The sequence below is a fragment of the Protopterus annectens genome, chromosome 14.part0 (assembly GCF_019279795.1).
Source record: "Protopterus annectens isolate FY-2018-M chromosome 14.part0, PAN1.0, whole genome shotgun sequence".
Lineage (NCBI taxonomy): Eukaryota > Metazoa > Chordata > Ceratodontiformes > Protopteridae > Protopterus > Protopterus annectens.
Window position 1 is genome coordinate 621,479,757 of NC_056748.1, and position 25,721 is coordinate 621,505,477.

General features: G+C 38.7%; 1 protein-coding gene across 4 annotated transcripts in view; it reads left to right on the forward strand.

Moving 5' to 3' along the window:
• The window catches only part of HERC4 (HECT and RLD domain containing E3 ubiquitin protein ligase 4), a 3,175,640-nt gene that overhangs the window by 2,583,299 nt on the left and 566,620 nt on the right, over nt 1-25,721 (forward strand). For all 4 annotated transcript variants that reach the window (XM_044056374.1, XM_044056377.1, XM_044056376.1 and 1 more), the window contains one exon: nt 7,420-7,586. In XM_044056374.1, coding sequence (XP_043912309.1) covers nt 7,420-7,586 — 167 coding nt within the window. The remainder of the gene's footprint in view (nt 1-7,419; nt 7,587-25,721) is intronic.

The following is a 25,721-nucleotide window of genomic DNA, read 5'->3' on the forward strand; positions in this document are numbered from 1 at the left end:
CTTAGAGGCAATCTCTGCTTGACTTAGAAACAAGGGCGCCCGCAGGCAGGTGCAAGGGGGTGCACTTGCATCCCCCCCTGGAACCGGCTGATTTTATTTTAATTTAACAAAAAAGTTTTTTTTTTAAAGGGCGTTCCTCTTTAAGAACGCCCTTTGCATCCCGTCCAGTTGCACAGACGTAATAGGTGTTTGCGACCTGTTTTTGTCTTCTGTGCATAGGCACTGCCCGGAACCATAGCACTTTTAACTGCAAAGACCTGTTTTAGGAGTCAGGACCCAGCAGTCATGTGTGCGTCGCATGAATTTTAAACAGAAACCTGCGTGGGAAGGGAATCGCATCATTGCTGCCAGCCTGCCAGAGTCACGCACAGTAAGGTTCCCTGAGGAGTTACAATTTTAAAATTACTTTAATGTGACACAGGAAAGGGATGTGTGCTCTGTATTCTATGTACTTGTAAGTAAAGATTTTAACAATGTGTTTGAAATTAATCAATCTGTATTTCAGCAGACTTTACTGGTTTTAAATGGAAAGAAATTTAAATCCACCTTTTTCATTGTGTTGAATACCTAAAGTAAGAGTGGTTTGGTTTATGTTATAGTTAAGAGAAACGCATTTGGTCAAAAAATAAATAAGCATATTAAGTTTTGTCTAGCGGGTGGTGGCCGCAAAGCATTGCGGATTAGAAAAAGGATGCATCAGCATGTTTACAGTTCGGTCTCGCTTAGCTGTTGGCAGAAAGAATTAATTAAAACTACTACATTTAGGCCAACTTTTGAATTTCACCATGCCATTAATTAGTAGAGAAATGGTACAAAAAAGTTAAATGGGCAAATTAAGGTCAACATACATTTAAAAAAACTCTTTCTCCCCGAAAAATTAACAAATAAGTAAAAATAAAAATGCTAGTTTATACTCGAGACTGATTTTTTTCTGAAGCATTTCTAAGACAGTAGCAACTAATACATGCGAGGATTAGCGATAGGAGAAGCTGATGTGAGACCTAGGAGTGTGAAATTCCAGTTTGGTTGAGTTTTTCTTGCAGTTTTTTACTGCCTTGTTGTGTTTGTATGATCGAGTTGGCATAATGGTTAAGGTGTTTGCCTTATAAACCAAAGGTGCAGGATTTGATTCTCACATGGGGTAATTGACTAGGCTTAAAATGGCCGACAAAGGCAGTTAGTCTAGTACTAGCCTATGATACTGTGATACTTGTACATGTTGGTTTGGATGTTACTTAATTGAGATATTTTGTAGGCTTCTTGATATTTATGAGGTCCAGCTTGGTTTCAAATGTATTTTTTAGCTGTAGCCAAACTATCTGCTTATGCTGTGCCAATGAGATCAATTAGAAGTGTAAACCATACAAATCTACAGCTAGTGGAGTTTAGCTTTATTGGCTTGAAGTATCTTTTAAGCCTTTGAAAAAGAAAAATGTCGTGGGCATTCTGAAGCTGTGTTGCTGAAACACGTCAGGTCCTTATGGGGTCATTTGCTTGTATTTTAAGGGCCTGCATTACAAGAATTTTATCAGGTAATGAAAACTCTAGCTTGGCTCTGTCTCTTGCTGTGTTTAGTGAATAATTTGTCTGTGACCTTTTTACCCTTTGGTTTAGTGCCTAGACTTACCACTGTGCAGCAAGCCAGTTTAAAACTAAAGTATAAAAAATCAAGTATGTATACATGTATGGGAACGTATTAAAGAAAATACGGTCTTCACATTTGTAGAGAACTGTTAATGCAGGTGTTATCAAAAGTATACCATCAAGGTCTGCCATTTATTTATGAAACTTGCTGCCAGAGTCGCACTGTAAGCACTGCCATGTATTTTTGTTATGAAACTGCTGCTGGGCTTGCTCCGTTCACTGTTTAAGCTGCTAGGCTAAGTTGCTCCGTTCACTGTTTAAGCTGCTGGGCTAAGTTGCTCCGTTCACTATTTAAGCTGTTGGGCTAAGTTGCTCCGTTCACTGTTTAAGCTGCTGGGCTAAGTTGCTCCGTTCACTGTTTAAGCTGCTGGGCTAAGTTGCTCCGTTCACTGTTTAAGCTGCTGGGCTAAGTTGCTCCGTTCACTGTTTAAGCTGCTGGGCTAAGTTGCTCCGTTCACTGTTTAAGCTGCTGAGCTAAGTTGATCCGTTCACTGTTTAAGCTGCTGGGCTAAGTTGCTCCGTTCACTGTTTAAGCTGCTGGGCTAAGTTATTCCATTCACTGTTTAAGCTGCTGGGCTAAGTTGCTCCATTCACTGTTTAAGCTGCTGGGCTATGTTGCTCCGTTCACTGTTTAAGCTGCTGGGCTAAGTTGATCTGTTCACTATTTAAGCTGCTGGTCTAAGTTGCTCCGTTCACTGTTTAAGCTGCTGGGCTAAGTTGCTCCGTTCACTGTTTAAGCTGCTGGGCTAAGTTACTCCATTCACGGTTTAAGCTGCTGGTGATAGCATGGGATTGTCTAGGTACCATATATTCTGTGAGTATAAGTAGTCAAACCTGCTTCTAAAGCAGTAGTAGTTGACCTAACTTTTGACCAGCATGAGCCCAGAGTCATAATAAAGTCTTTCTGTAATGCACAGCTCATAAACAAATTGTGACTAGATCTAGAGATGTTATTGCCCCCCCCCTTTAGAAAGTCCTCATTAGATCAATCATTTTATAATATCCACTTTGGCATGTGTAAGTTGGAAATGTACAGTATATTCTTGTTCTCTAGAGCTTACTTTTATGACTGCAGTGCACAGAAGGAAATAAAAGTATAAAGACGAGGCACGAAAGACTGGGTTGTTTACAGAGCATAAGTTTTCTGTTCTGGAAATTGATATATTTGAATATTTGATGCATAATTTCCCCAGTTCTAGTGGTGCAATTGCTAGTTTACTGAGATTCTTTCTTTTTTCTTTATGCAAAATAATTATTTTTCATGAGTAAAAGAGGACAGGGCAGTGAAAGAAAATGCTCTGTAACCTGGCGAATATATGGCCATTTGTTAAGAGAAAACAGGAGTAAGTAATTTGCATATATACTGCACTTTAACATGACCTAGTAACTAATCACTACAGCAGGAGAGAGAATGATGATCAGAGCTCCCTACTGTTTTCTACAGGGACACAGGCCTTGGTTCATTGTAATACTAGAGAATACATATGTCCTTGAGAAGCTGTTGTGATGAACATTCATTGCTGACATCTGGTTCTCTGAGTCCTTGAAAGACGGATGTGGCATTAAAGATGTATAGAAAACTATAGTGTTTAGATGTAAAAACTGCAGGAGTGTTGTACATCTCTGAGCTCTGTACATGTCTCTTCACAATCCATTTAATTAGCACATGGTGCATCTATGAAAGTTTTGAGATCCGCACTGACATCATTGCATATTTGGCATGTGCCTGTGTATGGGGAGAGACAGAAGATTAAAGTATAAATGAATAATCCATTAATGACTGTTCACATCTGTCTGACTCTCACTCAAATTCTTTTTTGCCCCCTGCAAAAGCCTGAAATAAGAACTTTCCATGTTTTAGGTTATTTTTTTGTAAGTTTGATATTTCAGAAATTCGATTCTCTGGTCTTCTACTATCAGAGGTTCGATGTTGTGAAATTTCGACCCTTCATAGTGAATATATATATATATATATATATATATATATATATATATATATATATATATATATGTGTGTGTGTGTGTGTGTGTGTGTGTGTGTATAAAATATACACATGATGAACTTCAGATGCTTATTATTGCTAAAATTATATACCCATGTCCCACTAAGTTAGCCAAGAAAGAAAATGAGCTATAAGGGAATATACAGGTAAATTTATGAAAGGACGGATATAGAGAAACATTATAGGAAGCATGTGTAGAACATTGTCATATATGATCATAAAGAAGTAAATGTATGGAGAACGTTCACCAGGGGATAGAATAATTATACTAGAGGGGATAGAGGCAGCAGGACTACGTTGGTACAAGACTCCACTGAATATGATACTAGTAAGAAATGTTGACAGGTCATGTCACTATGTCTGCAGAAAACCTCTGGTGGAGCTTTTGAAGTTGTACTTGTAACCTTAATCAGTAGCAGAAGACAAAATAGCCAAGTGTGTACGTGTGTCTTTGTCTGTATAAGAAGGAGGTAGCATACCCCTCAGCTGTCCAGGTTTTTGCAGAATGTCCAGATTCTTGCCCCATATTCCTCCTAAAAAGGATTGAAGTTGCTAAGTAATGACAGACATTTGAGTTTTAGATGTCATATCCTTTAGAAAAATGCATACTAACATAAATCCTGTTATTCTAGCAATGTTCTATGTTCATGACAGCAATATTTATAATATGTCCCTATTTATGTTGGGCTTTGTCCAGATTTCTTGCACTAAGAGGTTGCGGTGTGTGAGAGAGAGTGAAGTGCCCTAGTTAAGAGTTAGCAGGTGGAATTTATTTTCAAGTGCGTTTTCAAGGAATTGTGAGCTTCAAGGGAAGAGAAGTTTACTGCTGCTCATGTTGTGTGCTTAAAATGTGCAACTGTTTTGTTTAGCAAATGGTATCACTGTTGTGGTATGCAATTTTAAAGCAGTATTAATAGCACAGCAGGTAGCAAACTTGCATCTTGATGCAGAGGGCTATAGGTTATACTCCCACAGCATGTAGATTTGTATTTTAAGGGGGGGGGGGTGCTGCAGTCCTGACTGTCCTCCTTTGGATGAGATGCCTAATAATTATGAACTTGTTTTTTAGCTTACCACTTTTAATGTAACGTAGGCAATTTATTCTTGAAGGGCAGCAGGCACTGAATTTGTAGATGAAACACTGAAATATAAATTTATTTTCTAGCAACAACAGCTTCATTAGTTTCAGATCTCTTTAATGTGGAATTATTCAGATGACTGTTACTTCTGCAGAGATTGTGCACATTGATATTGGTGGATTGTAATGGCAGAAGTTTGAGTGACTTTTTATGGTTGAAATGTTCTGAACTGGGCAGTTTGTCATTATTGGTTCATATGTTTTGTTTCATTGCTTGCTGGAAAAATGTTCAAAACTATAAATTTAAAACGGTCTTAACAAGTGGTACTGTATTATAGAAGGGATGTAATTAAGTTATAATTAATGCAGTCTGTATATATTTTAATCCTATGTATAAATATGTACACTTCTTATGCATGGCTACTCTTGTTTATCAACAAGCTCATGGGACTCAGTTTAGTGTCTTACATAAGAAATACTGAGCTAATGAACACTATTCCCTAGTAGTTGGTTCAAAGTCACTTACAAATAAATAAATGAGGGGAAGTATTTTGAGATGAAACAAATACCTTGTCTTTATGGTAGGGAAAAAGGAAAAAAACTGTTAGGACTCAAGTAAATAAAATGATTATTAGCAATGAATGAGAAATTATTCCAGTATAGAGACCTGAACAGCCAAGCCTTTTTAATCAGACTTCAAAGGGGTTGCCAGCTGAAAGTTCCCTTGAGTTAGTTGCAATGTACATGGTAACATGAGATATGTAAAAAAAAAAAAAAAAAAAAAAAAACGTATCACGGATTCCTAATTAAATCTAGATATATGTAATCATTGTATAAGTGAAGTATAAAACAGTATCCACACTGAGAATTTTGAACAGTGTTTATGGCAAATGGGGAGAAATAGCCAAGTAATGGGACCCTGTAATGGCTGCATGTGGGGGGGGGGGGGGGGCTGCGTGTGCAGGGGGCGGGGCTGCGTGGGCAGAGGGAGTGGGGCTGTTTGGGCGGGCCTCTGGGTTTGCATCCCCCTGCAAAAAATCCTGCGGGCTCCCTTGCTTACAAAGCCATGTCTGACTCAGCTCTGTTAGAAATGCTACATATAAAGAAATCCCAGTCCCTTCGCACCACATGCTCCAGAGACCTCAGCCTCATTACTACAATCAACAGAACGTACTGGAGGGACAGTTTCATAACCCAGAGACTGCCAGTGCTATGGAATACACTTTCCGCACTTGTCAAGCAGAGCACCTCGCTGACCCTCTTCAAGAGAAATTTTGATGAGTGGATGGGAAATAGAAAATTCACTCCGGGGATAACTCCAGTGGCTTTACTCGACAGAGGCACTGGAAACTAAGGTCGGGTGGCACGATGCCAGGGTAATCCTATGGCTAGGCTTGTAAAGGCCCCATGGCCATTAGCCTAGTACACACCTGTGAACTTATATCTAACCATATTTTTTGTATCTTAAGATTTTTTCTTGGCAGCCATCACATTTCAGAGTTACAGATTTGTATGTGCAATGAAACTCAACTTGAAACTTTCATGGGACTGTGCTTTTCTGTTGCATGTAGATTTACAGCTGACTTTTGTCTAATTTGTTCATCATTTGGTCTTTTGTTTGGTGGTACAGAATAAAGGAGAGTATCTACTGTTCATCAGATGTTTACTGTCAGTTCTGCATATAAAAGGTTTGCAAGCTTAGGAGAATGAAACAGCTGATTGCTTACTTTACTGTAGGAGAGAAGTGATCTTTTATAATCAAGCAGACTCTCTTGAAATGGCTTGCACATTGCGTTGTATTATTACCAGCAGGCATATGCAGACCCTTTGCAAACAAGTTCAAGAGGCACTCTGCTGCAGTGATGGAGTTTCTTCTTACTGCTTGTGATTTAGGCGTACGTCTGTGCTGCTCATTTGTGCTAGAGACTGATCATTTAGCATCTTTGTTACAGGCATGCACTTTAGCTCAGTATTATTTTTGAAGGGACGTTGGGTAAGGTATTCTTTTTTGATCCCGTCTTGTATTTGTCTTTGTCTCTTAGCTACTTTTTTTATACCATTTGTTCAAGAGTTAATCCACTGCCAGAGAAGTATCTCAGTGTGATTTTGTAGTAGTTATATCTACCTTCAGGAGGGCCTTCTACAAGTGGGTGCCTTTTTGCTACTGTCTCTCACCCTTGTAGTTGGTCTTTATTTCCATCATTCTTTGTCTTTATTTGTATTGGGTGCGATTGTGGGTTTGTTACTTACTGTACTTGGATTTTTTTCCCTTTTTTTTAGTAGGCACCCTGTTTGAAGGGAGTCTGAAGTAGGGATCCTGCGCATAATGCAAATCTTTCGTCAAGTAGCAGGAATACTGACATAGACCTTTAGGTGGGCCATGCCATGAAGAATAGTACTACAGAGCAAGGAAGGTTGTTCCCAAGGATTATCCAACTAGAAGGAGATGACTCAAAGGTTATCTGGGGTGAGCACTTGCATAAATGCCATTTATCACATGGACACTGGAAGTAGTTCCAGAAGGAGCACTCCATTTAATGGAAAGCAGTCGTATAGAATGTGTATTGCACCTTGTAATGTAGCTACCATATGTGTATATTTCTGCTGAGAATTCTTTAACATGTGGGCTAAATGAAAAATGTAATCAGTTATAAAATCCAATCTCTCTCTCTCTCTCTTTTTTTTTTCCCACAGACCTTTGAAGACAGTGACTTGTTTCACTTGGTTGGTGTAGTTTGTGGCTTGGCTATTTATAACTTGACTATTATTGACCTCCACTTCCCACTGGCTTTGTACAAAAAACTGTTGAGCAGGACGACAACCTTGGATGATTTGAAGGAATTGCAGCCTGAAGTTGGCAGGTTGGTTCACTTGTGTTTAATATAAACTGTCAGTGAAATTGCCAACAGCCTTTGTATACTACAGCACTAATAGACTGAATGTTTTATTTTGTCGGAGCTTTGTAGCTTCTTGAATGAGTTCTTAACTTATAGAATGCTGCCAGAATACATATTCCCTTTTTGTACCATCAGTGGTTAAAACTTGTTCATTTATCAGGATAGAGCATTGATCCAATTAGACTGTTATCAGACTCTGTACAGGCGCTCTGTTTGGTTAAATGGCTTGCACAGAGTTCCACAGTACATAAATGCAGGTTGAAAGAAGCCAGCCCTGGTCTTCTGGAAGTCTTAAACCTCTCCACTACTTTCCAGAACAAATTATTGTGATTTACCACTAGATAGGGAGAAGGGCATGCCTGCTTGTAATGATTTACAGTAATTGAGCTGTTTCACACATCTGGTAAAAAGACCGGAAGCACCACCGTCTCTGTGTCATACATTCTATCAGTTATTTTATTTCAGGTTTGTAATAAGTTCATTGATCATCATGAGTAAAACGGACAGTAGTTTAAAAAGTTTAGATTAGACATGTAAAAGTTGATACTGCAGCAGTAAGAGGAAACCCTGTCTCCATGGTTCTTGTTTCTAAGCAGTATATTTGTTACTTACAGCAGTGATTATGAAATACCTTTTTGTCAGTTGAAGAAATAGTGAGGAGGTTGGTCTAGTTTTAGATGCAAAAATACTGTCATTTCAGAACATAGTTTGAAGATGTTTTTAGTTCATACAGAATACATTTAAAACAGTTAATGTAGTTGATAGCTAGCTACACTAGTTTAGTGTGTGCTTGCACATGCCTGTCCCAATTACCACCATTTATTCAAAAGTAGCTGTTACTGATTTTGTGAAACTTAAAGTAAGGATTACTGTTAAACCAGAGAGATTGGTGCTAAGTTGACAAACTATGCATAGGAGCATCTTTTCTTATGAATAGAGGGATCATGCAGTTTGGGCAAAGTAATTGATGCAACAGTAGAAGCACAACTGGATTTCACCGTGCATTTCAGTTGCATAACTTGCATTAGATAGTGACGTACTGCAGTGGCTACGCTGAAGGTAAAAGCACTTTTGTTTAAATCTAAAATTTATGTGAAATTTGCTTGATTAGTTTATTCAAAGTATGGCACATAGTTGAAAGTACATTGTATTGGTGCTGTCAAAATTGACCACCATAGTAAGTTTTCAGTGCATCACTCGACTATGTTTAGTGTTGGTTCTAAAATTGTAGTTTTCTGGAGACGACATTTATGATCTTGTGGGTTGTATTTAGGATTGCTGCCACACAGTGCACAGTTTTTTAGTTCTGTTCTTAGTTGGAATGCCTTTGTGGACTTTTCATGTCCTTGTTTCTGAGTGGGTTTTCACAGGGTTTCTTGGGTTTCCACTCGCATCCCTAATACGTGCACTTTATGAACCTTCATATTGCCCATACATTTGTGAGTGTGTTTGTCCTGTCTGTAACTAATTTCACTGCCTTAAGCCCACTGAGTGCAACAATTAGCTCTGTCTCCTTTGCAGCCATATCGTGAGTGAATCAGGTAATCAAAGAATGAATGAGTAATGTAATTATTTTGGTTATAACCTTATTTTAAATATTTGAAATGTGCAGTTAATTTCCAAATTTTAAGTCACAGGCAAGTGAAGTTATATAGTGGCTGAGTATATATTAGCATTGTAGTATAAAGAAACAGACATGAAATAGCAAGGTGACTGTTTCCTTCTCCTGAGTTGAGTATTACTCACTAGTAAGAGTGATGATGGGTCCTAGCATTCCTTCCTGTGCTCATACATTAACCTTAGGCAGTCTTACTTTCCATGCTGAGTTTTTGGACTTGTGTTTATTTTGTGGTGAATGATGGCTGAATGAATGGTGTGGGATTGCACCATGGTGATGCTGGTCTTTTTCAGTCTTTTAATGCCTTTGTGTTGCACACTTAATTCATATTACACTCTGAAGTACTTGATTGTGCAGTAAAACCCACCCTAGTCATTACATGGAAGTGTCAGAGGGCTTCTTTCCCTTCCTTACTGTTCATTTGACCCCAGTAAAAGATACCATATAGTCTCCGTTTTTCTGTCGTGTTTTATTGACTGTAACTGTGACTGAACTCAGGAGGGAGTTAGATCCTCTTTATCAGAAGTGGGCAGGATATTGAGACATTCTTCCTACTGATGCTATACTTCTTGCACTGGAAACAAATAAGGTGATTCTTCCTCCCTGCCATACCTCTCAACCTGGAAACATCAAAAGTCTGGACAAAGGCCCATGAAAAATAGATACAACTGGCCAAAAATCTGGACACTGTAACATAAAACTTCAAAAACAAACAGCAAGGTGAGACAAAACCAGGCTGTATTCATATAAATAAACCACTTTTATTGTATAAACATAAGTGCTTTTGCAGTACTAAAGACTGCTTTTATAGATGTAAAAATGTCATCATCATCCGATGAATTCGTTTTTTATATGAAGTGCGGGTCACATGTTCAAATCAATACAATTTTAAAGAGAGAAAAATATATAAGCAATAAAAACTAAAAATCAGAAACCATCAAATCCATATAAGCATGCACAGAAGTATATGTAAAAAATACATATATATATATATATATATATATATATATATATATATATATATATATATAGTAATAGTGCTATCTAAAAAAGTGGACGTGCCTTCAACATGGGCTTAAATGAAGCTATCATTTAAGTCAGAGTCAGCTCTTAGTCTAATTATCCATTTACTTTCAAGACATTCTGTAGCATTTCATATATCACCTTTCCTTTGACTGACTTCTACCTTACCTATAACTGAATCTAGGTGTGACAGAGGTTTGTTTTACATGTTTAGAAAGAGTAAGTAGCCTTCAAATTCAGAGACATCACAAAAGTCTGACAAAGCAACCGGGGAAACAGAGACTGAATAGACATCTTAAAAGAGAACTTTCAGAAATGTCTTGAGAAAAGAAAGATCCAGAATGGGCCTTAAACTCACCTTCTTGAGAACCAGAAACATCATGGAATAAAATTCTTTGCCCTACTGAGATGGTGGAACTTGGATGTATTTTCCTTTGAACCAAAGTGAGGAAGTTGGTAATGTAGAGGTTATGAAAATACATGAAAAGTGAGAAAATGACTTCCAAACCATGAAATACCCAATCTGAATGCTGGAAATACACCTAGGAGTCTGGTTGTGTGTTGCCAGACTGGAAAAGACAAAGTTAATCTGAGGGAAAGAGGAATCTGGCTGAGGGGAAGAAGAGGTTGAATGTCAAATGGAGGTAGATGTGATAGGAAAAGAAGACTTGACTCTTAGAGCTCTAACGTTTATCATGAAAAACCCGATTGGCAGACCTCTTAGTCCTGGTTCTGGGAGGTTGTCTCTGTTGTCTCTGCACAAAGGAAAATATAGAGGGATAATTGCTTTGAAACTTGGGAGTAGGAGAAAGGAAGACCTGCTTAAGATCCTGCATGACCTTCTCCTGCAAGGTTTAGAAAAGCTCAGCTGTAGCAGAGTCCGTCAACTTAGCCTTATTGTCTTCGGGGAGGGACTTCAACCACAACCAGGAATACCTCCTCATAACACACTCTGATGCAGCCACTTTAGAGGAAGCATCATAACTAAATTTTATAGTGTGGCGCGAGCTACCTGGGAAGCAGAACTGAAAAGGGAAATAAATATCAGATGACTTAACTTTTGAATCAGGCAAGTCAGAACACCTCCAGGTTGAGAGAGAACATGCAGCACATATCCAGACATATAGGTCTGGTAGTTTGACTCTAAAAGCTAAGGTGGCAGAGATGTACATTTTTTTACCATACTGTCCACAGCATGACTGCCCTTGTCAGAAGGTAAAAGCTTAGGAAAGGACAGCAATTTATAAGGATTATCAATAGCTAGGGAATTCACTGCACAGTCAGAAAACGACCTTTGATATAAAAAAAACTTCTGAAATGTAATAAAACCTGTCAAATTTCTTTGGAGCAGGAGGCTGGGAATCAGGGGCATGAGAGGCAGATGAAAAAGTGCATACGAAAGCATCCAAAGTTGGAGGGACTGCTGAGGGCCAGGGTGCAACAACCTACAAAAGGTCATAATACCTCTTCTGGATATCAGAAATGTGGGAATAATCCCACTTAAAATGTTCCATCAAGCAGACAACAGTGTCCCCAAAAAACAACTCTTCAATGGGGGAATCATCTTTTTCAGACTCCAGAGCAAGTGGGGAATGAATTTAAGAGGTGTAAGCCAAGTGCGCCATCCCAGAATCTGAAGTCCACATCCTCCTCAGAGGAATCTGAGTCTTGAGGATGTTTAGGTGGAGGAGATGCAGCAATGTGACAAATGACTTGCACACTAAATTCAAAAAGTAGCAGTTGGACTGGTGGCAAAGAAGTTCTGAGAATTAAATGCTCATACATTTTAGATGTATGTCCTTTGTCTGATATGTAGTGCAGTAAGTTAAGGCTTTGGTATGCTGGCTGGAAGTTCGGATGTCCTTGGCAGGATATCCCATTTGTAAGAATACTGTAACAATGACAAGGAAGGACACAAGGTAGTTCAGGGATTAACACAGTATTTACTACATTGTGTAACATTACATTTGGTAGTGCATGCACTATACACATTATATGCAAAGCTGCCAGCATATATTCTTCTGGAAATAGCATATTGTTTGTATAGCATACATGCTAGCATTGCATACAGCCTCAGGCTCCTAAAAATGGTGCCATGATGAGCAGCAGCATATTTGCATGTCATGCACACAAATGCCTTCCTACACACTGCCATAGGAGGTATTGTGATGTCTAATATTTATTCTAATTTTACCTTACATGCCATACATATTTACTTTTACTTCTTACATGTCTGAAAAACTATTCTTAACAAGATCAAAAATATTTTGCTGTGTGTAAGTCTGCCAGCTTCCTATAGACACATTCCTAGGCCTTAATGGGGTCTATATTAGAACATCGAAGTTTTAGAACATTGAATGTTCTAATATCGACCCCAAAGCATCAAACGCTGAAAATAGCGAAGCTGCATAATACCGATTTTTTTCCTAGAGAGAATTCGATTGGCCGTTTCTGTGGCTTCACTATTTTCAGCACTGTGGTTGAAAGTTACAGGTTCAGGTAAGCGTGCGGATGTTAGGGTTAGGGCACGGGTTAGGTGAGTTAGGGTGCGGGTCAGGTGAGTGTGCGATAGTGACGGACCTTAGGGTTAGGGTTTGGGTTAAGGTAAGTGGATAGATAGTAGTGTATGTACAGTTTAGTGTAAGGTTAGATGTAGGATTTTAAGTGTATGTATGGTGTGTGGATTGCTGTTTTTTTGGTGTGCTTGTGTTGTGTTTGTATTTCTCCGAACAGTGTATTTTTCCCAGAGAAAAAATTCACTGTTCTGAGCTTTTGATGATATCCTATTTCGAGATTCCAAGTTCGATCTTATGGTGTTCGATGTTTTGGAATTTCGATAATATGATATAGACCCCCTTAATGCCCAAAAGCTGAGGCACTAAGAAAAGTGACTTCTGAAAATTATCTAGTGAAAGATATAGCGAATTATTCTATCAGCTAAAAGGTAGAACTGCTATTACTGAAAACAACTTTGAATGAAAGAAGGCTACTATCAAGATACTTTTGCTATGGAGAAAATAAGATCTAAAGGGGAAATTCACAGGGGATTATGGGAAGGCTTGAGGAGCTCAAAGGAATAGAGCACTAGTGGATGGCTAAATCAGATCTGAGGTGCGGCTTGGTAACCAACTGTCAGATGGACTGATGGATGAAACAGGATACAAGAGAGCTTGAGTGGTGACAACGAAAAGTGTTCATTCCTGTCTCAATTTAAACTCACCATGAGTGACCTGTGGAAGAAGCACCAGGTGTTGCACCCACAAATCATGAGTCTACTGAGCATACATTGCCTAGCAGTGGACCACATAGCCAGAGAGGTTAATACATGGTAACATAAATGCTCTCATTGACCAGCAGAATTTGAGGAGCACAAGGAAGTTACCAAAGAGATAGGGCTCCAGGGAATTAGAAGTGAAGTCAATATTATCGTAGGTTGGCCCATTTCCAAATGCCTGAATCCTACTTCTCTTCATGAATAAGCTGATTAGGCCCTCTGGGTGGTAATGAGCAAAACATATAAACAAGATGAATGGGTCAGCTGGGTGATAAGATGGTTAGGGAGCTACAGAGCAAATTACAATGGAAGAGGAAAGAGAACCCCACAGTCCTGAAAATAGCACCCAAGATGCAGCTTGGCATGGTAGGTACAGAGCAGTGGATTCAGGCAAGTATTGGACAGTGCAGCCTTAGCAAATGAATATGGAGCATTATACAGTAAAGTGATCATAACCTCAAGCGTCAGTGTCAAGGGTTCTTTCCAAAACTTCTTACAGTCCTGAGTTTTTGCCAAAGCTTAGTCATACAGTAATGACTGCAACTTGGACATATTGGACAGATAATTTGGTGTAGGCAGGTGCAGACAGACGTACAAATCAATCCTCTTTCTAAACCGATTAGAAACTCTGCACTTCTTATCTTGGTCTAGAGTAGCCAGATGGAGTGCTATATATATATATATATATATATATATATATATATATATATATATATATATATATATATATGTAGACTTTTTACTGATACACCTGTACAAGATGAAATCATAATTTCTACACATAGTGGTAAGTTATCCTACCAAGGGTAATACATTTAACTACACTGACCTTGTCATTACTAAAATGCATTTTATGCTTTTTTTAAAAAAGGTTTTAAGTTTGTACCTTCTTCTAAACCTAAAATGGCTGATTTACTAATTGAACTTGCACTTTATATAAGGAAGATCCATTTTCAAGTTATGTCAAATGGATGGGTTAAAGTGGGGTGGTGATAATGAATAACTTGAGGAAGGGCAATTTGCTTAGGAGTATGAAGCTGAATAAGGGCGGGGTTTAGTTATTGTAGAAAAAACAGACTACATGGATCATGTTTTTAACACGCTTTATGACACTAACAGGTACAAGACTATTTCCAGGAATTAAATATTTGTGGCATATAAAAAAATTTAATTATTCTTAGAAGATTTTTTATCACAGAGGGTAATAACAGCGAACATATATCAATTCCTAGTGAACAAGCATCCTTTAATTCTGACAGTTTTTGGTATGCCAAATGTTCACAAAGATGTATTAGATCTACCCTGTTGATTAACTGTGGCAGTGCACAGTTCCATAACCTGTCCCCTTGCTGTATTTGTTGACTGTGTTTTAAAAATGTATTAGTGCTCAGTGGACCACATAATAAAAGATTACTGGGACTTTTTAACTAAGGTAAAAAAAATTTTTCAATGACTCCTGTGGTTTTTCTTCTGTTACTGTAGTAAATTTATTCATGTCTATACCCCACCATGTAGGCTTAGAATTATTTCACTCAGCTGTCATACTACTCTCTCATTTAGATGGCCATCTTATTCTTTTTGTTATGGAAGTTATGGAATTAATTCTGCATAATTTTATTGCCTTTGAGGGGAGAATTTTTTCGTCCAGTGAAAGGAGTAGCTATGGGTGTCACTTGCATTCCCACCTATGGCTAACTTGGTTATGTTCAGTTGGATGAAGACCTACATCTTGGATTCTAGATACAAAGAAGACTGGTACACTTATTTATGGTATCTTAATGATATTTTTATTTTATGGAATGATTTGGGGACTAAAATTGATGAGTTTATTTCCTACATTAATACCACCACTTCATTTCTTAAATTTACACATGAACATTCTACGGACTATATTTAGTCAGATGTTACAATTTTACAGATGCACTAAATGGGTGCTTTGGTTCAACAATGTTTAGAAAACCTATTTTTTCTAACGGCTACCGTGAATACAACAGCTGCCACCCATGGTATATGAAGAACAACATTTTTAAAAAAGGACAATTAGTAAGGTCATCATGAATGTCTTCTGACTTTAATTTTAGGCTTGATGTGGTTAATTTGACACACATGTTCTTCGAAAGGGGCTATCCACTGAAATTATTGTACACTGGTTTATAGATGTTTACTAGGTTACCAACCACAAGGGCATTTTTAAGCCTAGCCATGCATCCCAAATCTCTGATAAGTTCCGTCACCTTTGACTAGTGTAAGCAGGGGTTTGGTAGATGAAACATTTACATGCAGGGGCTTGGGAGAGCAACAATTTACAGGTTGTCTGTGTCCATTAGAGATATAGGTGCCAAACTAGGGATGCATTTCCTGTTCCTCATCCAGTTGTCCAAGCTGCACTTTAATTGGCTTAGGGAGCCTGTTCCATAGACAGGGCAGTCTCTGGGATACATACCTGTCTCTCCAGCATGTCCTATTTATATCACAGGCCAAGGTTTAAGTCTTTAGAATGGGTAATGTTGGTGCTGTTTGTTTTGTGGATATGCAAGAGGTCCGTCAGAGTGGGGTCTGACAATGCTCTGTATGCCAGGCATAGATCTCCCATCAAAAGCCTGTAGGAGACAGAATACAGGGATAGGGCCTTGAGAAAGTCTGCATATGTCATTTACTTAGTCCTGTATTCTTTTAGTGAGGAACCTCTGTGGACGATCCAATTGTTGGATATGCCTGCTTAGGTACATACCAAACAGGACACTGTACTCATTGATAGGTCTGATGAATGCTGAACACAGTGGAATAATGACTTCCTTGGACTTAGATGCCATACCTTTGTTTATAAGTTGCATGACAAAGAGTGATTTCCTCATTGCTGTAGACGTGATGGTCAAAGGCTAGATTACTATTTGTGCGTCCCTAAGTTCCTGACTACTGGATCTCTTGTACTTCCACCTCGAAGCCTGTTTGCACCACCAGGTTGTTCCGAGAGGTTTAATTGTGAAGTGTTTAATACAGAAGTTCATATCCTGAACTATTTAGCAGGTGGCAGGCTATTAATCTGGAGACAAGCTTTCGCTACATTAAGTTACTTATTGAATTTTTCCACCCCTTTGAGGGACAGATCTCTGAGTCATTGAGAAAAGACAAGTGGAACCAGAGAAAAGTGTGCTCCCAGAGAGCTTCCTGAATAGGTTTGGGACATTACAACTCAGTTTGATCTCGTACGATAAACTGAAAGATCAAAAAACTAGAAAGTTAATCTGGGATCGCCAGGACTTTTCAAATGGACATATCTTTCAGTGGCTGAGAAATAAGAAAGATGAGACTGTGAACAAGGCTAAAGTGAGAGGCAAGGGGGAGAAATTTGTTAACAGTAGGATACGGAGAGAACAATGTTCATGGATATCTAGCTCCTCCCTCTATTCTTATGCCAGTAGTAGGACAGCTAAAGAATTGAATGAACCAAGAGGGACTTCGAAAAATAATGACACCACTACTACAAAAGCTCTTTATAAGATCACCTTGAATAATGTTAGCGAAAGGATAAGTAGGCAGAATAATGAAAAACACCTGGAAGAAGCCAGGGATCCACACAAAAATCCTTTGCGTGCTTTCGTCTCTCATTAGAAACATCATCAGAATAATCCATTGCAAGCAACCCATCCTTATATACGCAATTCAATTACTGTGATGATGACATAATTTCCTTTAAAAAATGAGGAATGTAAAAAGATGTGTGTGTGTGTGTGTGTGTGTGTGTGTGTGTGTGTGTGTGTATATAGATATATATATATATATATATATATAGATATATATATATATATATATATATATAATATATATATATAGATATATATATATATCATTTAAAGGACCCCCTCTCTCCCCTAAAATTGCTTGATCTATAACAATAAACCTAAATGTATGGCCATCATGTGTAGCAATATGGGCAGCAAGGGCATTTTTCATGTCTTTCTTACCTGTATCATAATTATGCTGGTAAATTTGGGTCCTAAGGGCATTGATAGTCTTCCCTATCTAGAAACAATGACATAGGGAACTTAATGCCAAATATACCACAGCTTTGCTGCTACATGAATACTTCTTCCGTAGGGCATATTTCCCATAATGAGGTATACGTACTACTTTTCCTTCCTGGATATTCTTGCACTGTAGACAAACTCCACATTTGACCATAACCCCCCCCCCCCCTTTCTCATTCTGATTTGTTTCAGTGATATTTTTAAGGCTGGAATCTTTCTTGTATACTATCCTGGGTGAGATACCCACTAATTCCAGATGTTCTTGGTTAGCCCTAAATGTATTCCAATTATGTATTAAAATCTTTCTGATATCATAGAATTGGTTATTAAATTTAAAAATAGCTGATTTCCCAAAGTTATTCCAATCCTTTTGTCTACCTGTACCTTCCATTACTTGATCTCTTCCTAGTAAGGGCAAAAAATGTCCTCTTTCCCTTTTTACCCTTACTTCAGCCGAGATATAAACAAATGCTGCAGGGTATTCTCTCCTTACCAACATATTCTTAAGTACGTTAAGTTGTCATATAAATTCCTCATCCTCTGATACCATTCTAGCTATCCGTACCCCCCTTTGACTAAGGACCCCTTTTGATGAATAGGGTGGCAGCTATTGAAATGTAGGAGAGTGTTGGAATATGTTGGTTTTCTGAATATGTTGGACATAAGTGTAGTGTCTCTATTTTTCTGAATACTGATATCTAGATAGTTGACATCTTCTTTACTTACATTACTAGTAAATTCTAAGAAATCAGCGCTCTTTGCTAATAAATTCCAAGAAATTATTTAACTCTTATTCAGTGTTTTCCTACAAAACAATGATGTCCAAAAACCAACTGTAAAATGTCCAGCTTTCAGTAAAGGTACATTTAAAAACAATTTCTTTCTCCCAGAAAGTCAATACGATGTTGGCAAAAATGGGGGCACATGCCGCCCCCATTGCTACCCCCTTGCATTATCTGAAAAGTTGTTCTTCAGAGGTGATGATAGATGTTCTGTAGTCCTATCTCACCTTTATTCTTACATATGGGATTGGAGCCGATCCTCTGCTCCAACTTGGCCTATTTACAAGCTGGAAGACTTCTGGTTGGCTCGTGGCTAGGTAGGTATCCCATGATGCACCAGTACAATCCCCAGATCTCGTTTGCTGCGTTGACGAGTTCGGTTGTACTTCTCTTTGGCTCTGGCTAAGTGCAGCACCTGAAAGATAGAAAATCAGCTGGAACCACGTCAGGATGTACAATAAATGAATGCCGAGGTGCCGTAATAAAAACTTACTTTAATAGACCATTAATAAGACAATAAAATCCACATTTAGCCCTTTCTTCCACTCTAAGGTGGACTTCATCAGAATGTCAACACCAAACAACTGTCTGTTATTTAATAACTTTTTGGCGCCAAAATCGGCCCTTTTAAAATTTTAAAGTGATATACCTCAAACGGATTTTACCATCAAAGGTAAATAATAAAAACACAGCGATCATCCTCAAATAATGCATGACATACATCGTAGCATCACAAAAATGCTTATTGATGATTGTCCCCTTAAAATATAAGATATAAATTTAAAAATATATCTATTAATATGTCATGTTATATATACAATATATCAATAAAATAATGTAAAATAAACTGAGTTAATGACTGATCAGTGACAAGTAAATAAATTAATTCATTAGCAGAGGTTGACTTGTTTTCTATACGTTAATATATGTAACCATATGATTGACTATAATATACTGCAGTATATAAAATGTGAAATGTTTCTACAATAAATCTCTCGTGAACTCCTCACCCATTCAAAAAAAAATTTTTACACAAAGATTTTTTACAAGAACCAGTGTATGCCAAACCAATTCTAATAAATCAAAAATATCGACAATATCAGAAATATCGAAATTATTCACCCCTCAATGTCCTATATTCACTAATGAATTTATTTTTATGTGTAAGGGTGTCTGTCCACTAGCCTATACATTATAAGCATTTTTTTCACTTATTTGTCTCCTACATATTATTGTAGATCTAAAATAGGTTTTATACTAATGTATTCATTTAATTTTGGTTCCCTAGCAGCGTCAGTGAATATTTGCCATATCATCTCTTTTTTACTTAATAGGGCTTTCATATTCCCACCCTGTGTATTTATTACTAATTTATCAATAATACCAAATGTAAAAGTATGAGTGTCCCCTTTATCAGCTATATGTCTGTATAATGCGTTGTTCATATCCTTAGTTCTTATACTGTATAAATGGTCGTAAATTCTTTTCTTAAACTGTCGTTCCGTTTTTCCTATATAATAACTAGTACATACTGAACATTTAGCTAGATAAATTATATATTTGGTATTACAATTTCCTTGTTTAAACTTAATAACAGTTTTCATTATGTTATCTAATGCTATACTATCTGTATCTAATATATTATAACATTGTCTCCAACATCCATATTTATTGGTATGCTTATTTGAAACATTCCTATATATTGGTGTAGATCCTGCTTCTAGTTTTCTTTTTAAATTCGGAGCCATTTTAGAGCATGTGTATTACAATATTCCCCTCAAGTAGATATCATTAAAAACATTATATGAAAAAATTGGAATATATTGGTAGTAGATGATGAAATAAAAGACATTTTAGGAGATTCCCCGAATTTTGTCCATAAAATGGCTCCGAATTTAAAAAGAAAACTAGAAGCAGGATCTACACCAATATTTAGGAATGTTTCAAATAAGCATACCAATAAATGTGGATGTTGCAGACAATGTTATAATGTATTACATACAGATAGTATAGTATTAGATAACATAATGAAAACTGTATTAAGTTTAAACAAGGAAATTGTAATACCAAATATATAATTTATCTAGCTAAATGTTCAGTATGTACTAGTTATTATATAGGAAAAACGGAACGACAGTTTAAGAAAAGAATTTACGACTATTTATACAGTATAAGAACTAAGGATATGAACAACGCATTATACAGACATATAGCTGATAAAGGGGACACTCATACTTTTAAATTTGGTATTATTGATAAATTAGTAATAAATACACAGGGTGGGAATATGAAAGACCTATTAAGTAAAAAAGAAATGATATGGCAAATATTCACTGACGCTGCTAGGGAACCAGGATTAAATGAATACATTAGTATAAAACCTATTTTAGCTCTACAATAATATGTAGGAGATAAATAAGTGAAAAAAATGCTTATAATGTATAGGTTAGTGGACAGACACCCTTACACATAAAAATAAATTTATTAGTGAATATAGGACATTGAGGGGTGAATAATTTCGATATTTTTGATATTGTCGATATTTTTGATTTATTAGAATTGGTTTGGCATACACTGGTTCTTGTAAAAAATCTTTGTGTAAAAAATTTTTTTTGAATGGGTGTAGAGTTCACGAGAGATTTATTGTAGCAACATTTTACATTTTATATACTGCAGTATATTATAGTCAATCATATGGTTACATATATTAACGTATAGAAAACAAGTCAACCTCTGCTAATGAATTAATTTATTTACTTGTCACTGATTAGTCATTAACTCAGTTTACTTTACATTATTGTATTGATATATTGTATATATAACATGACATAATAGATATATTTTTAAATTTATTATATCTTATATTTTAAGGGGACAATCATCGATAAGCATTTTTGTGATGCTACGATGTATGTCATGCATTATTTGAGGATGATCGCTGTGTTTTTATTATTTACCTTTGATGGTAAAATCCGTTTGAGGTATATCACTTTAAAATTTTAGAAGGGCTGATTTTGGTGCCAAAAAGTTATTAAATAACAGATAGTTGTTTGGTGTTGACATTCTGATGAAGTCCACCTTAGAGTGGATGAAAGCGCTAAATGTGGATTTTATTGTCTTATTAATGGTCTATTAAAGTAAGTTTTTATTACGGCACCTCGGCATTCATTTATTGTACATCCTGACGTGGTTCCAGCTGATTTTCTATCTTTCGGGTGTTACATTTGGCTCTGGCTAAGTGATTACATTTATTTCCACTTTTACCAAATTTCTTGGCTCTGTTTAGTTTGAAATAGTTTAAAATAGTTAAATCTGTTACTGCTTGTAGTTAATCAGTTAGCGTAGCTGTTATTAGTGTAGTTACTTTTTACTTGCTCCATTTGGTGCAATTTTTTGCCTTTGGCCCCTTTTAACTTAGTTGGTATCCCGTGTACTGGTTTATGCATAGAATTAGTAATGTAGGCGCCTTTTGCGCACTGTTACTGTATGTGTTAATAAGATAGCTAGAGTTTTTGGCGGTTCCCACTTGTTATTTAGCTGCCTAAATTAGCTTCTTGTTAGCATTGTTAGATTTGCTGTTGTTGTTGACAAAACTACGCTCTGTTTGGTCTTGGCATAAGCTTGAGGGTTTTTTTTTTATGAATTTCTGTGATTACTGTTTGAGTGTGATACTTTCTACTTTCTCCAACTTTCTGTTTCGGTTAGAAGACCTTATCTCTTCCTTACCCAGGTTAGGCCCGTTTAAATTAGAGGACCTAGTCCTCCTCTTCTTTTTTTCTGTGTGCGCGTGTCCTCCACTGCAGAATGTCTAAAGAGAGTAAGGATCATAAGCCATCCGGCTTTAAGAAATATATTAAGTGCTCTCAAAAAATGTCTATAACAGATGGTCACGGTAACTGCGTTTACTGTTTAGGGGCCATCCATTTACAGGAGACCTGTTTATTTTGCCATGCTTTCAGTCCTAGGGTGTTGCAGGAAGGAAGAACAAGCTCATCCTAAAAGGTCTTTTCAAACCTTCCTTTGAGGAAGATTTGTCTAGTTACTCATCATCTTCAAAATCCACTAAGGGAAAGTCAAAATCTTCGAAGAGGCTGTCCCTGGCTGGTATCTCGGAGCCACCTCTTAAAATTTAAAAATCAGAGAAGTCCACTGTCTCAAGGCTCCACAGACCTCGGGGCTGACTCAGAGCAGTATTGTTATTGCAGGGTCAGTTCCATGTATTTCGGAGCCGACTACTGAGACCGTTTCTCGGAGCAGGTCTATGGACCCTCTACCAGCCTCCTTGTTATTGAAGTCTCCTATAACTCAGAGATCCCGATCTCCTACTCTGTCATCCAGGTCTTCCAGGAGTTTATCGGAAGAAGATGTGGACAGGGTAGTGCTGAGACTTTTGAAGTCATCTGCTTTGCCTAAATTGTTTGCTCCAACCCAGTCAGTTCTGGAGCCACTTGAGTCCGTTCAACCCTCTGTGATCATTCCTCCTCCGAGTCATGTTGGTCTTTCGGTGCCGGAGTGCTTGGTACCACTGGTGGAACCTTTGGCTCCAGCTCCCCCTGTGGCTGTTTCGGAGCTGAGTTCCAAGTCTTCCTCTCGGCACGTCGGCTAGGGTGAGTTCTGACCCTATATCCATCTTGGAGCTGATGGTTCTGGAGCTGATGGCATCCTCGGTCTCCTTGGAGCCGGGGAGGTCCTCACAGCTGGAGAAGTCAGCATTCGAGATGATGAGTGCGCTGTCCCGATCGTCAGCGCCTACCAGAGGTACCGGCACTCTTCCCCCTAAAACTCCTACTTCTGTCTCAGCTCCTACTCCCTCCAGAGACAGCAGAGACCCTCAGCCTCAGGAGCCACTGGCTGGTGGCCCCCACTCTTCCGAGACATCCCAGGAATGTCCTTCTGAGGAGCCCCCACGGAAGAGGACTTGTAATAGGAAGCATGTCAACTCCCAGGATGAGTCTTTGACATCTGACACTGACCTGGAGGAGTCAGGAGGGTTCCCCAAGTTGTCCTCTGATGATGTCTCCTTCGTAGACATGCTGGAATTCCTTAAACAGAGGTGCAGCTGGCCCACTGTTACCCCTTCTGATGAGGAGTCAGTGTACCTGAAGGCTTTCGGGACTCAACCTTCTGCCTCTTGGGTGTCTCCACCCTTCGAATTGATGGATTTAGTTAGTCAAAAGGTGTGGGATACTCCTGATGCCTTGGTGCCAGTCCTCAGGAGACTGAACAAGTTTCTTTCTGCCCCTCCAGAATATTTTTTTGTCTAAAGGTGTTCCTGTAGATGCCATGGTGGTGGCGGTAGTGACTAAGAAGGAGCTAGCTGAGACTTCTTCTGTTTATCCATCGAATAAGGAGTCTCGAATGATGGACAGATACGGGAAGCTTATCTATAGTTCAGCAGCATGTACCCTTAGATCGCTAAACTACCTTACTCACTTCACGAGGCTTCAGAGAGATCTCCTTAAAGAGTTAGGAGACTCTTTACAAGGTACATGTACTGAGGAAGTCCCTGAGAAGGTTTCTGCCCAGTTGTCCACCTTGAACTCTATCATCAACTCCTCCATGCGGCTTCATATGCAGCCGATGGAGCGAGTAGAGCAGCGGGTCCAGGAATTTCCCTAAGGCATCATTCCTGGATGCGTTTGTGTAACTTTACGGAACCATTTGTCTACCTTTACCAATGCCCCCTTCGACGGTTCCTCATTGTTTGGATCCAAGGTAAAGGACACACTCACCCAGTGTGAGCAAGAAGGAAAAACACTCTCTGCCGTGGGAGTACGTTTTACTGTTGCCTCTAGACCATACTCTAAGGGTAAGATGGGTTCAAAAAGTCCCATAGGTTTTTCCAAGAGGCACAGGGTGACTCCTCCTTCAGAGGCAGAGGAGGAGGAGGAATTGGTAGACGCCGCCCTAGAGGCAGGGGCGGACTAAAAAAATAGGGAGGTTGTGATTCCTTTCGGGGCCGGCCATACCAGCGCTCCTCATGTGGGGCCCTACTGTGCTTCTCTGGGGCTGGTCGGGGGTCACATTTCTTTGTATCCAGAAGCTTGGCCAAGTATCACTCAAGACAAGTGGGTGCAAAGAATTATTACCAGAGATTATGTCATACACTTTTCTCTTCCACCCTTTGTTCCCAAGAAGATCCCAGATGTTCTACCCAATCACAGGGATCAGGCAACTGTGGAGGTCAACAAGTTGCTGTAAAAAAGGGTCATTCGAACCGTCCCAGCAGACAAAATAGGATCCGGAACTTACTCCAGATTCTTTTTAGTGCCAAAATGTACAGGGGACTGGAGGCCCATTCTGGACCTCAGCAGATTGAACGAATCAATAAAAGAGGACAAGTTCTGGATGGTAACACTGCAGTCAATACTCCCGTTTTTAGAGAAAGACAATTGGATGTGCTCAGTAGATCTCCAAGACGCCTACTACCACATAAAAATGGACAGGGCATCAAGGAGTTATCTATGCTTCCGGCTGGGAGCCAGTCATTACCAGTTCTGTGCTCTGCCCTTTGGTCTCACCACAACCCCCAGGGTGACAGCTCACCTGAGATGTCAAGGATTCCAGATGTTTCTGTATTTGGACGACTGGCTCCTGACCGCCCCCACCAGGCATCTACTCCTTCCGAACAGGGACGCTACTATTCAGCTTTGTGTCCAGCTGGGAATTTCTATAAATTGGGAAAAATCTGCCTTATTGTCCTCTCAATCTGTGATTTTTTTGTAGGTACAGAGATAGACGCAGTAAACATGGTGGCTCGTCTTCCTGCCGAAAGGGCACAGAACCTGGTTCTTCAAATTCAGCGTCTTCTCCCCTTACGAAAGGTCAAAGCCAAGATTATTCTGCGGCTCCTAGGGACCATGGCTTCCACCATACTATTAGTGCCACTAGCCAGGTTACACATGAGAATTTTTCAGTGGCTTCTGTCATCCCAGTGGTCCTTTCAGCACCTTCCATTATCCCATCAGATTCTGCTGATAGAATCTTGCAAGAAGGACCTCCTTTGGTGGACATTACCCAATCAGCTGACCACGGGCGCTTCATTTGTTCCTCGCCAACTCGTTGCCACTGTGACCACAGATGCCTCACAGGGTGGGGGGGCATTATCTAGGCAGGACTGTCCAAGGCACATGGCAAGATCATGAAGCTCACCTGCATATCAGCGTTCTAGAGATGAGGGTGGTGCTCATGGCGTTGCAAGCACTTCACAACCTTCTTCCTCTGGGGACTTTTGCAATACAAAACCAAACAAGGTTCACTCTGGGGACCAAATCAGAGTATGAGACCCTAGAACATAGATAATGTCCAAAAGATAATCCAAAGGAAACTTTAAGGCTTAAAAAGTTGATTTAATAACGCTTATGACCAACAAAA